This window comes from Perognathus longimembris, chromosome 6 (assembly GCF_023159225.1).
Source record: "Perognathus longimembris pacificus isolate PPM17 chromosome 6, ASM2315922v1, whole genome shotgun sequence".
Classification (NCBI taxonomy): domain Eukaryota; kingdom Metazoa; phylum Chordata; class Mammalia; order Rodentia; family Heteromyidae; genus Perognathus; species Perognathus longimembris.
Genome location: NC_063166.1, coordinates 66,447,462 through 66,460,906, shown reverse-complemented (window position 1 = coordinate 66,460,906; position 13,445 = coordinate 66,447,462). Strand labels below are relative to the sequence as shown.

Here is a 13,445-nt window from a genome sequence, read left to right as displayed (position 1 = left end):
ACCTTAGGGTCTTTTTTGCCCCCTTAGGCCAGCAACCTCTCAAGCCAATTCCACTATGTAAGGTCTCTCCTGCTCACACTGGAAATGGCACTCCTGACTAGCCTGCCAGAACGGAGTGCTAAAGCGCCTCGATATGAGAACTGCCTAAGAACTGCCATCTCCCAACAAACCAGACAGTCCTCACTTGTGGAGGAAATGTGTCTGCATGGCTCTCAGCTGAGAAGACAACTGTCCCTGGGTCCCACCAGACCGACTGGCTTCCACACTCAGGACCTGTGTGCCCTGGCACCAAAGGTGATGTCACCTGCCTATCTGTAGTTTCACCAGAAGATTCCATATGAGATCACATTTCTTAGGACCCTTGCCCTGAGCTGGAGTTCTAACTTGGACTTTTGCCCACAGAGACGCTGCTTGACCAGTCTACTGCCCTCCCCCAAGAGAATGGAGTTTTCCTTCCAGGTGACACTCAGAGGCAATTAAAGTGATGAGATTGTTTTGAGTGCTTTTTTCCAACACATCTAGATTTGCCTCACACTATTTGCCATGGCCAATACAATATATTCAGCGAAACCAGAAGCATCCAGGTTCAACTGTCTGCAACCCTGCTGCCTGGAAGAAACTGTTACACTGGTGGGCTTGGATCGCTACACATTGAAGCTCTGTCTTCAGCACTCCGCCTGTGAGTATATGCTCACCAGTCCACCCACCCAATGCTCCTCCTTTCTGCTCCACACCTTCCCTGTGCAGCCAATAATCCCAGTTCCCACACAAAATCCCACTATGGGTACAAAGACAGGGGAGTACAGACAGAAGATCCACCCAAGCTGACTCCTGCTAGATGGAGCTTTAAGCAAGGAAGGAGGAGGAAATAAAGTTACCTTACAGAATGTCTAACTTGGGCTGGGAATATGGCCTAGTGGCAAGAGTGCTTGCCTTGTATACATGAAGCCCTGGGTTTGATCCCTCAGCACCACATATATAGAAAAAGCTAGAAGTGTCCCTGTGGCTCTAGTATAGAGTGCTAGCATTGAGCAAAAAGAAGCCAGGGGTGCTCAGGCCCTGAGTTCAAGGCCCAGGACTGGCAAAAAAACAAAACAGGCGAGAGAGAGAGAGAGAGAGAGAGAGAGAGAGAGAGAGAGAGAGAGAGAGAGACAGAGACAGAGACAGAGAGTCAAACTTGCAAACAGGACATCTGAAGGAATACAATGTTAAAGATGCTGCTGAGTGGCTGTGGCTCACATCTATAATCCTGGCAGTTCAAAGCCAGCCCAGGCAGGAAAGTCCACAGGACTACTCAAAAAAGCTGGAAGTGGCACTATGGTACTGCCAAATGGTAGAGTGTTAGCCCTGAGCAAAAGAAACTCAAAAACAACTCCCAGGCTGAATTCAAGCCCCAGGACCAAAAAAAAAAAAAATCCCCTATGGGACTGGGAATATGGCCTTGTGGCAAGAGTGCTTGCCTCATATACATGAAGCCCTGGGTTTGATTCCCAAGCACCACATACATAGAAAGTGGCCAGAAGTGGCGCTGTGACTCAAGTGGCAGAATGCTAGCCTTGAGCAAAAAGAAGCCAGGGACAGTGCTCAGGCCCTGAGTCCAAGGCCCAGGACTGGCAAAAAAAAAAAAAAAATTTAATCTCTCTCTGGACATTCACACACAGTGAGACCAAAGGAGGATAGATACTCTTAGGAGAGGAACACAAAGCCTCATTGCCTATGTGCATTGGATCATACAAAATAATATTTATCTAAATGAACTCTAGGAAGCAAGAGGTTTTTATCTTTGTTGCTGTTTTCATTTTCTTTATGTCTTGTTTGCTCACTTATCTGTTTTGGGGACGGCAAGGGGGGGGGACACAGAAATGGAGAGAGGAAGGGGGAACAAATGTAGCAGTGGCACTCACCAGACACTAAGTTGAAAATGAACCATACTACTTGTAGGCAGGGATGGGAAAGAAAAACTGGGCGAGAGCGAGGGAAGGGGTGATATTGACCCAAAAGAAATGTACTCATGGGCTGGGAATACGGTCCAGTGGCAAGAGTGCTTGCCTCATATACATGAAGCCCTGGGTTCGATTCCTCAGCACCACATATATAGAAAATGGCCAGAAGTGGTGCTGTGGCTCAAGTGGTAGAGTGCTAGCCTTGAGCAAAAAGAAGCCAGAAGCCAGGGACAGTGCTCAGTGCTCAGGGACAGTGCATATATATATGACTGAAGGAAAGAGAAATCCAGCTGCAGGACACCTTCAGCTCCAGCAGTGCTTGGGGAGTTCTGGAGCTGGAATGGCCCTTCAGAGTTATTCCGGGTGAGCCAAGATGCCCTTTGCTATCTGCACAGTAAAGTCACTGCATGCTGGAAAGGCATGACCTCAGGTAAGCTGCTCTCTGCTGATCTGAAGTCTGACTGCCAAAGGACACCTGCCAGCCAAAGTACCTTCAGGTCCTCCCTTGAAGGACCAGGCAGGCAGGCACTGGTGGCTCCCTAGTTATTCAGAAGGCTGAGACCTGAGGACTGTGGTTCAAAACCAGCCATGAAATTCTAATCTCCAATGAACCACCAGAAAACCGAAAGTGGAGCTGTGGCACAAAGTGGTAGACTGCTAGCCTTGAGCACAAAAGCTCAGGGATAGCACCCAGACCCTGAGTTCAAGCCCCATAACCAACAAAGAAAAGAAGAAGAGGAACCAGGCAGTACATCTCTGAAGGGTGTACGATACTGGAGTGTGAGCTTGGTCCATGTCCCTCTGTAGATGGGGAAGGGCAGTGGACAGTGGAATGGCTGGCCTAGAAGAGGGATGGCTGGTTCCCAGGTGAACACATCTCAAGGAGTCTCCTGCCTGGGCACCATCTCAGTTGGTCTGGGCAGAATTGGAAGGAAAGTTGGGTTCCTCCGGGAGGGTTCACAGAGATGGTGGAGGGCCCTCCGGCACTCCTGGATGCAGCCGGCACAGTGGCTGCCCCTGACCCTCAGGTCAAATCCATTCCTATCAGGGTCCTGTGAAGCCATCACCACCACAGCACACACAATGCAAATGCAAGTCCAGCTTTATTTGGCAGGAAAGAATGGTGGATTCAATTGGGAATTCCCATCTGGGCCAGGTAGCCACGCCAACTTTAAAGAAGGGAGAGAAGAGAAAAAAATAACTATAAACAGAAAGGGGGCGGGAGAGAGAAAAGGGAGGAGCAACTGCAGAATGGAGACACGATCTTGGAAGTCCAATCAAAGGCCCCGGTGCCCGGGAAGAGCCAAGAGAGGGCACCGCCCCTAGAAGAGCAGGTCTTCCATGGGGATGTTGAGGGTGACAGCCATGTCTGGGGAGCACCTGGTGGGAAGCAGCAAGGAGTGTGTAGGGCAGGAGAGTGCCAAGTGGGAAGGGGGAGCACATTCTCACAGGGGCCCCCAGTTCCTCCCAACAGTGGTGTTTACTGGAGGGACCCAACCATACACACATACACATACACATGCATGCTTGCACACATACACCAACATGTGTAAGTGAAATGTCAAAAAAGGAAATTCGCCTGGCAGGACCAATGTTCCCTTAGAGAGGAGTCCAAGGCCAACAGGGAACACTCAACCTCGGGGACACTGAGGTCCCAAACTCAGGACAGGCATTCTGTGAAGTCAGGACCACTTGCTCTGGGTTTTTCTTTTTCCTCTCCTTCTCCCACTCCTTCCCACCCACCCTGCTTCTCTCTCTCCCTCCCCCCCCCCCCTCTCTCATGAGCTCAGGGATTCCCTTTGCTAGCCAAGGGCTCTATCACTTGGGCCATACCCTATCACTGGATTCAAGACCCCAGCCTTCCCTAACAGCCCACCTGGTCAACACATGGAATCAGGAGACTAGAAGGGTCCTTAGAGACCCACGTAACCCAGCCTCTCTGACAAAACAGGACAATGAGAGCCAGGCGCTGGTGGCTTACACCTATAATCTCAGGAGGCTAAGATCTAAGGATTGTGGTTTGAAACCAGCCCAGGTAGGAAAGGCTAAGAGACTCAACTCCAAAGAACCACCAGAAAACCTGAAGTAGAGCTGTGGCCCAGAGTGGTAGAGCACTAGCCACTAACCTTGAGCAGAAAAGTGCAGGAACAGCGCCCAGGCCCTGAGTTCAATCATGACCACCAAAAAAAAAAAAAAAACCCACAGGAAAATGAGGTCCAGAGATGTACTGGCCAGTGGTGAGGCAGAGGTAAATACCCAGGCTCCTCCCTGGATGGGGCTCTGTTGCTGATATGAGGCTGCACTCCCTGAGAAGAGCCTTCCAGAGCCCAAGCACGGCTAGCTGTGAAGAGATCACACACCTGGGTCTCCGAAGTAGAACATCCTCAAAAACGATCTCTCGGGGGTCCAAGACCTGGGACTCGGGCTCCTTCACTTCATCTGCTAATATGGATATTTCCTTCTTCATCTCCTCAATGAACTGAGGTGGGGGAGGCACAATAGGAGAGACACGATGAGTCCACAGGCCCCCAGTGAAGGACAAAAGGGTATGGGGGAGGGGTATGGGCTTTGGCCCTAGGATATGTTGGACTCCAGACAGGAAGCTTCCCTGCCTAAGGCAGGGCTTGTCAAGTGAGTGACAAGAGTTCACAGTAGCAAGGGTGAGGGGATGGGGAAAGAAGAAGACATGTTCCAATGGGGTGGGAGAGCCAGATTACAAGAATTATAGGAGACTAACACCCTAGGAACTGATGATGCCATGGGATGAAGAAAAAAATCAGTTCCAGAGGGGGTAGCAGATAACCCTGATACTGAGTGGCAGGAAGGAGAAAGAAGGGACGAAGGGAGGGAGTTACTGTGGTATTGCTAATGGATCACAGGCAGTGACAGTGGTCACTGAGGCATGGCCCAGACCAGCATCAAACCTATTCCCAGATGAATGAGGACAAAAATGGTGGCTCACGCCTGTAATTCTTGCTACTTAGGAGACTGAGATCTGAGGATCATGGTTTGAAGCCAGCCCCAGCAGAAAACTCCATGAGACTCATCTCCAATTAACCACCAAAAAAAAAAGGTGGAAGTGGTGCTGTGGCTCAAGTGGTAGAGAGCTAGCCTTGGGCAGAAAAACTCAGAGACAGTGCCCAGGCCCTGAGTTCAAGCCCCAGGACTGGCACCAAAAAAAGGATACTGGCAAGGAGCAGGCCTGCCCCAGAGCAGGGGAGCCCCTGAGCTCTAACTCAGGACAAGCTGGTACCCCACACACGACTTTTCTCTTTTCTACTCACATCTTTGAGAAAGGCCATGTGTCTCTGCATGTTCTGGCTATTCAGGGTCTTATGCTGAAGACGTTTCTCAAAGGGCTGCTGGATTTTCTGTGGACGAAGGAGGGGGTCCGTCCCTCAGGTGCCTCTCCCTGGGCAGCAGTGCCTGGGAGAGACGGGCATTGGGTCTGGAAGCGCCGGAGGCCGATGGGCAGGGAAGACAGCAGGGCTGTCGCGGGACCTGGTGGCCCATCACAGCAGAAGGCTACTCACTGTCATCAGAGACTTCAGCATCTCCTTCTGCTTCTCTCTAATCACATTGCACAAGGAGTCCAGGATCATTTTGCGCATCTCATTGAGGTTATCCAGCTCATCCTGGGGGCCAGGAGAAAGGGGGTAGGGGTGTCCACCAAGTCCCACCTCACACGTGGCCTGGCGCAACAGGGCCAAGGATTCTCCTACCTGCTGCTGGTCCTTCGCCTGCTGCAGTTGGCGCATGTGATCGGCAATCTGCACTGACTTGACAGGGTATTCGTGGTCCATATACGTGCTCAGGAAGTTCACCTCCTCATGGGTCGCACTGATCTCATCATTCAGCCGCTGTACCTCCTGCTCCAGGCCTGGGGAGGGAAGGCACAACAGGAGGGGCAGGAGGCAGGGTCTTTCTTCTTCAAAGAGACTTCTCACAGCTGGGCACTGTGCTGGTGGCTCACGCCTGTCATCCTAGCTACTCAGGAGGCTGAGATCTGAGGATCATAGTTGGAAGCCAGCATGGGTGGAAAAGTCCATGAAACTCTTATCTCCAATTAACCACCAAAAGCTGGAAGTGGAGATGTGGCTCAAGTAGTAGGGTGCCAGTGTCGAGTGGAAAAAAGTGAAGGGGACAGCACCCAGGTCCTGAGTTCAAACCCAAGTAACACCACTACAAAGTGTTGGGGGAGAGCTAGCTTCCCATGAGGCTCAGGACACCCAGTCCTCCTTGGCCAAGGGACTGGGGTCTGATTGGGGCAGGCCCAAAGTGGTGAAAAGTTAAGCCCCAAGGGAGTCTCTCAGGCCTGCAGGGGAGGCAATGCTGGGCAATAGAAATGGCACCGGTGGAAGATTCCTCACCTGCCGGCTAGTTCTGCCAGCCAGGGCTGTGATCCCTGTGATCCCAAGACCACCCTTTTCCAGCCTCCAGTCTCAAACACTCCCTCTGGAGTTGGGGTGACAACTGGCTCCCTAAACATAATCAATCCCTGGCCAAGTCTGGCTGAGTGCTGGTGGCTCACACCTATAATCCTAGTTACTCAGGAGAGTGAGGTCTGATGAAAGGGAGGGAGTTCGAAGCCAATCCAGGGAGACAAACCTGAGAGACTCTATCTCCAGTTTACCAGCCAAAAGCCAGATGTGGAGATGTCAGTAAGGAGTGGGAACAGCCCAGCACAAGAGCTCCAGGCCCTAAGTTGAAGCTCTAGTACTGTTACCTTCCTCGATCGGAAGGGATCACCGATATCTGTGCTGATAACCCCCCCCCTCAGGGGGCATCTAGTGTGCTCAGAGAAAGGAACCATAGCCAGCACAATACAAGCCCCAAGACCTGGATCCTGGCTCAGCTACCTAACTCTGAGAGGGGCCTTGACATGAAGCAAGTCCAGGCTGGGACTGGATTCAGGCTCCTAGCTATAGAACCTCCCATAGCTTTGGCCTCATCTATAAAATGGTTGTAATAACCAAGCGTTGCCAGAAAAATGCAGGCAGGAGCCAGGCACCAGTGGCTCATGCCTGTAATTCTAGGAGGCTGAGACCTGAGGATCAAGGTTTGAAGCCAGCCTGGGCAGAAAAGCCCTCATGGGACTTGTATCTCCAATTATTAACCACTCAAAAAACCTGAAGTGGCACTGTGGCTCAAGTGATAGAGCACTAGCCGTGAGCACAGAGAGGTTTAGGGCAGCGCCCAGGCCATGAGTTCAAGCCCTGCAAAACACACACACACACACACACACATTCACTCAATGCAGGCAGACCTGGGAATGGCCATAGGCTCCGTCAGTAAGTCATCAAGTCAGCATTCTAGCAATCCCATATGCTAGGAAGGGATGAGAGGTATAGGGTAGGTACAGGGTGAAGATGATGAGGCTGAAGGCCAAGGATGAGAAGCTTCTTACTGCTCATCTTGTGCTCCTCCTTTTCTTCCCATTCCTGAAGTTCAGAACTCAACTCCTGTACCCTCTTCTTATTGGAGTATTCCAAGATTCCGATGACGGTCTGTGAGGGTGGTAGGGACAGCACAGGCCAGCTCCCGGAGCCAGCCCTGACCCCAGGGGAAAAGACACCTCTTACCATGGCTGACCGGGCCTTGCTTGCCCTGGCCAGGACTAACCTTACCTTTCTCCCATCTGTTCCTCACACCTTATCATTCAGCCATGCTCAGCAGATTTATTTTTTTTGCGGGGGGGGGGGGGGGCTAGCGGGGGCAACTGTGCTCCCTCTTGCCTCAGATCTCAAGTACCCTTCCCAGTCTCTACCAGTGAATGCCTTCTCTGCAGATTTCAACCCAGGAAGCCTTCCTGATGCTCCCATGTCTAAATCAGAGACACCCACACACACCCTCTGGGCTCCCCAAGTTCCCACCCTCCGGCATAGCCCCCACGCACCCCTACCCTAGTGTCACCAAGTCTCTCCTACCAGGGGACAAGGCATGTTATATAATATATGACCCTAGGAGGTGCGAGGAAGCCGCGCGTGCATGTGTGGGAGCCGCCAGGAGAGGGCGCTCGGGGGCTGGGAAAGCCCGGCGGCCCGCCGTTGCGGGGGAGGGGGCGCCTGCAGGAGGCGGAGCGGCGGCGCCCTCACCCCGAGGACGTGCTGCTGCTGCAGCAACGCCCGCACGTTGAGGGCCGTGGCGTCCTCCATGTCCTGGATGGTCTTCACCAGGTCCTGGTTGAGCTTGGAGAGGAAGGCTTCGTGGTTGCAGAGCTCCTTGAGGGAGGCGCGCTGGCTGCGGACCATCGACTGCGGGATGCAGGGCGAGGTGGGGGGAGAGGGCATCAGAGCAGGGCGGGAGGGGGGAGCCCCCCCCACTCCGCAGGGCCTGGGGACCCGCTCCTCTCTGCCCAGCAGCCCACCCTGCCTGGCTTCCCGTGTATCCCCTAAATGCAGGACTGCCCTTCCCCACCATCTGTGTAAGAGGGGGGAGATGGGTGCTTCCCTCCCGTGCAATGCACCTCTCCCCCTCAGTTCGTATGTGGGGGGGGGGGACATGCCCAGCTCTGTGGGCACCGGTGGCATCACGTCTGTCATCCTAGCTACTCAGGAGGCTGAGATCTGAGGATCGAGGTTCAAAGCCAGCCTGGGCAGGAAAGTCCATGAGACTTTTACCTTCAACTAATCACAGAAAAAGGCAGAAGAGGCACTGTGGCTCAAGGGGTAGCCTTGAGCAAAAGGAGTTCAGGGACAGTGTCCAGGCTCTGAGTTCAAGCCCCAGGACTGGCAGAGAAAAAAAAAAAAGATATGCCTTGTTTTCAGAGGTTTTTTGGAATCAGTGTTATGTAGAAATAATGATGATGGTGATGATAATTAGTATAAGGCCCCAGGTAGGTTAAGAAAGTAACAGAGGTGGTCAGCCACCTTCTGGCTGAATGGACCCTTATATCCTGTCTCATCAGACAACAGCCTGGGCTTGGAAACAGGAGGTCTGAGGGGTTAAGTGACTGGCCGGAGGTTACACTCAGTAGGTACACATGACTGACCGATCCTAACAGTTACGGAGGGCCTGTGCCACGCCGGCAGGCAAGCACAGGGCCTTGCTCTACAGGTAGCCCATGGGGTCAGCTCATCCTCTAGCTGGTAAGTGGAGGCTCGGCAGTGTTCAGAGAGGTTCAGTGACTTGCTCAGTGTTACACAGCCAAGACCTGGTGGTGAAAGCCAGGCTCCTAAGCCCCAGTTTGGGTCTCTCCACTATACTAAAACAAGATCAGAATGATCGGCCTTAATGGAGTGCCTGGGGTGTGAGGCCCACACACCTCAGTTCACATCTCAGTTCCGCCATTTATTATCTAAGCCGCAGATGTTCATTAACCTCCTAGAGCCCATTAATACTCAATCTAAGGGTGCTGATCGTATGATTGGTATGCCTGCTTCAGAAAGCTACTGCTAGAGACAGAAAAAGTCACAAGCACATCAGTGTTCATGCCCTGCGGCTCGATGGACAGTAACTGGTACCGCACCAGGTGCTCTTCCTTCCTTGCTGGCCTAACTGTGCTCTCTTTTCTTCCTTCTGTCTCCTCATTCCTCTGTCCTTCTCTGGACATGACCCTTTCCCAGCCCTTAGCTCCTAGACCCCTTGCAGAACGACACAAATTTAGTGAGTGCTGACTTGTGTCCAGCACCATGCCCGAGGAGGTGGGCACTATTATTAGCCAAGGTCACACATGGTGGGGCTGTTAGCATCCAGGTCTGGGCTTCTGGCCACCCCACCCACTATCTTACCTCCCTGTCCCTAGATAAAAATAAGCAGAAACAGCTTGTGAAGAAAGAAATGACCAAGCCCTGGGCTCACGAAGCTTGCCTTGCTGGGCAGTACCAGGAATAGTGACTGTTATCACATCCCACTCCCACATGACTGGGAGAAACGATTCAGTGGCCACGCTCTGACTTGCTTCCTTCTGCATCCTTTCCTCCATCCACAGTCATGCAATTACAACCCCTTTCCCAGCTTACTGTCCTCCTAGGACTTCATGCCTAACCTGAGCGTTTTTCTTATGATGAGCTTGCTTGTTTCCTGTGTGGGTCCAGGAGAGGTTGAGTTCCTTTCTGCCTGGGTCCTCTCTGCTTGGCAGGTTTTCCATTAGATTACGTGTGTGTGTGTGTGTGTGTGTGTGTGTGTATTCGTGTGTGTGCTAGGTGCTGTTGGCTCACCCTCTGTAATTCCAGCTACTCAGGAGGCTGAGATCTGAAGATCGTAGTTGAAAACCAACGTGGGTGAAAAAGTCCATGAGACTCTTATCTCCAATTAACCTCTCAAAAACCAAAAGTGGCTCTGTGACTCAAGTGGTAAAGTGCTAGCCTTGAGCACAAAGAGTCTTAGAGACAGTGCCCAGGCCCTGAGTTCAAGCCCCAAAACTGACCAAAAAAAAAAAGTGTAAGTTACATACTGCATGAGCTCCGAGTGCCTCGTAGAGCTGTTCCTCAGTACCAGGCACAGTGCCAGGCAAAGGCGAGGCAAGGCTCTCGCTGCAGAAGCACAGATGGACTAAATCATTGTCCTGAGACTGATAGAGCTGAAATCCTCCATCTCCAACAACCAACGGGATAGTTTCCCTCTTTCCTTCTTGCAAGGCAGAGGCAGCTGGAGGACTGCTGCCGAAACTTAAGTTCCACCGTATCCCTGCTCTACTCCAAACTCTCCAGTGGTCCAGTGCTGCCCAAGGTCACTCTCAAGAGGCTGAGACAGGGGCTAGGAATATGCCCTAGTGGTAGAGCGCTTGCCTCATATACATGAAGCACCACATATATAGGAAATGGCCATTAGAAAGAGAAAAAAAAAGAAGAAGAAGAAAATGGCCAGAAGTGGTGCTGTGGTTCAAGTGACAGAGTGCTAGCCTTGAGCAAAAAGCAGCCAGGGACAGTGCTCAGGCCCTGAGTTCAAGGCCCAGGACTGGCAAAAAAAAAGGCTGAGACAAAAGGATCCAAGTGCTCAAGGCCAGCCTGAGTCTAAACAGCAGCAAACCCTTGAACCTGGGTCTCCACACAAGCCTGCTGCATGTCCCTGCACCTCAGTTTCCCCATCTGTAAAATAGAAATGGTAAGTACACCCATGGGGTTGCTGTGAGGAAAAAATGAGTAGAGACTGGAGCCCCGGGAAGTGCTCAGTGCAGAGAACTAGGTGCCTGCCCTGTTCTCAGTCCCTAGGATTGGGGAAGAAGCTCCACCCACCCGCATTAACCGGAGTCTGGCCTGGATCATCCCTGTGTGGAGCTGCTCCCTTCCCTGCGTTTCGGATAAGGTCATCAGCTGGCTTGTTGACAGCATGGCAATCTTGGAGGGCTTCAGCTGGCTTCTTGACAGCATGGCAGTCTTGGAGGGCTTCAGCTGGCTTGTTGACAGCATGGCAGCCTTGGAGGGCTTCACTGTGAAGAGATGGAAGAGGGCGGAGAGAGGGTGAAAAGTGCAGAGAGGGGGCCCAGCTCCACCTACTCACAGCCTTAAGGTGTGATGTCATCACATGATGAAATGTCTACCTGCCAAGAAGCTCCCAGGTCCCCTCTAGGCCTTGCTACAGGCCAGGGCATGCCCAAGGGAAAGTAGTTACCATGGGAATGAGCAGAGAGCAGGAGGAAACTTCAAAGCCTTAATGGAAATGCTAAGATAAACCAAACAGACCCTCTCCCCCCCCCCCCAATGCCTGGCTAGAAGAATCCAGAACTCTTACTGTTAATGTCCTGCAAATCACTGACATAACTGGGGGCCGCAAGAGAACCAGAGACTAGTAGCCCAAGTCCAAATCTCTGCTCTCCCAACCTGACAGATAGGAAGGTCAGATAAAAAAGTGAGAAAAGGGCAAGAGGTCACCATGAGGCCCAGTATGATGGTACCACCTGTAATCCCAGCTAGAAGGGAGGCAGAACTAGAGGATGGAGGGCCCAGGCTGGCCTGCAGGGAAGTGAGGAAGAGGAGGTTTTCAGACTATATCTGAAAAATCAGAATTAAAGCCGCAAGGGCTAAGGGCATGGCTCAAGTGGTAGACCTTTTGTCTGGCAAGTGCAACACCCTGAATTCGAACCCTATTACTAAAAAAAAATAAAAGGCACTATACCTCAAGATGTTTGTAATAGTACCAGCTACATCCTCAATGAGAAGTACTTTAGCTGGTCCTAAACACTTACACCTCTGCCTACCTTGCTGTACTCTACCTGAAGACTTCATTTTGCTTTTGCTATGGCTGACAGTTCGGTGGAGAGGGGGCAGAATCCATTGCTTCAGTTTCTGATTGGAATGCTACAGGGAAACATAATCCAACCAGGGACACAGTCACACGGTATGATGCATTCAACCTTCTCAGATACCTGAGACCTGAAGCAAATGTCTTCAGCTCTCTGCGCCTCTATTTTCTCATCTATAAGGTGGCTCTTGTAACCCAGTCTAACTGAGTTAACGCATGTGATAAGGGAATCCACAAATGTTGGCTGTGGCTTTTCTTTTAAATCAGCCAACCAGAATTTCTTAAGGAAATCCACCTCCTCGGTAAGGTGCTGAGAACAGCAGACCAAAGAAGGACCCAACACTCAGCCTCAGGAAACTCAGTCTGGAGCTCAGGAGACCACCCCACATGCCTTTACAGTCTAACACACACACCCTGCCCAAACCCTCCTGGACTCACCTGGAACCTGTGGATGGTGGACAGCGTTCCGGAGCGGCTATTTCTGTAAAGAGATGAGATATTTGGCCCGGAATGGGGGGTGGGGGTAGGGGGTGGGGGATGGGGAAGGCTTCCATCATTCCAGGCCCAAATTGCTTCCAGCAGCGAACCTGGGAGTTGGAGCCTCCGGGGGTGTGGGCCAAGGGGGCGGGGCCACAAGGCTGTGAGTGACGGGAGGGCGGGGCTGCTGCCCGGGGAAGCAAACAAGTACGCATGTGCAGTCACCCCCACCCACCTCCCCACTTACGCCCGGGAGAGGTTCGCCATTAGGAAAACACGGAAAAGTCGTCAGTCCGCAAGGCCCTGGCCTTCGGATACTCCCGCTTGTCTTCTCCGGCTTCCTCGCCTCCGAGAGGGTCGAACGGTTACCGGAGACGTTCAAACTTCCCCGCTAGGACCCGGGGCGCGCTCCCAGTTCTCGGTCTCCATGGAAACGAGACGCCTGACTACGGAGCGCCGGGGGGGACAAATCTCCTCAGGCTAGGTGCTGCACGCGCCCCAGGCCCAGCCCGGTTTTCCAGGGTTCTAGGGGGGAGGGGGGGTCCTCGCCAAGATGCTGAAGGCTTGCATTTCTCCCTTGAGTAGCCTCCCACCTGATTTTCAGCCTCCCTTACAGGTTCCTCTTCTTCCTCTCCCCGTCCGTGTGTGTGTGTGTGTGTGTGTGTGTCCTGGGACTTGAACTCAGGACCTGAGGGCTGACCCTGAGAATTTGTGCTCAAGGCCAGTGCACTACCACTTGAGCCACGGCTCCATTTCCAGCTTTTTGGTAGTTTATTGGAGATAAAGTGTCTCAGGGTCTTTCCTGCCTAGGCTGGCTTTGAACCTCCATCCTCAGATGGCAGC

The 13,445-nt window shown here is 52.4% G+C and overlaps 1 protein-coding gene across 1 annotated transcript; it reads right to left on the bottom strand.

The window, feature by feature from the left end:
* Window positions 1-3,169: 3,169 nt before the first annotated feature.
* C6H20orf96 (chromosome 6 C20orf96 homolog) lies at window positions 3,170-13,109 on the bottom strand. Its single transcript, XM_048347447.1, has 11 exons — window positions 12,850-13,109; window positions 12,564-12,606; window positions 12,097-12,181; window positions 11,120-11,235; window positions 8,039-8,197; window positions 7,351-7,450; window positions 5,666-5,823; window positions 5,477-5,578; window positions 5,228-5,314; window positions 4,304-4,422; window positions 3,170-3,323 (listed from the first exon to the last, which is right to left on the bottom strand). The coding sequence occupies exons 1-11, from the start codon at window positions 12,867-12,869 to the stop codon at window positions 3,266-3,268; spliced, it is 1,047 nt and encodes a 348-aa protein (XP_048203404.1). The 5' UTR covers window positions 12,870-13,109; the 3' UTR covers window positions 3,170-3,265.
* Between the last annotated feature and the right edge of the window lie 336 nt (window positions 13,110-13,445).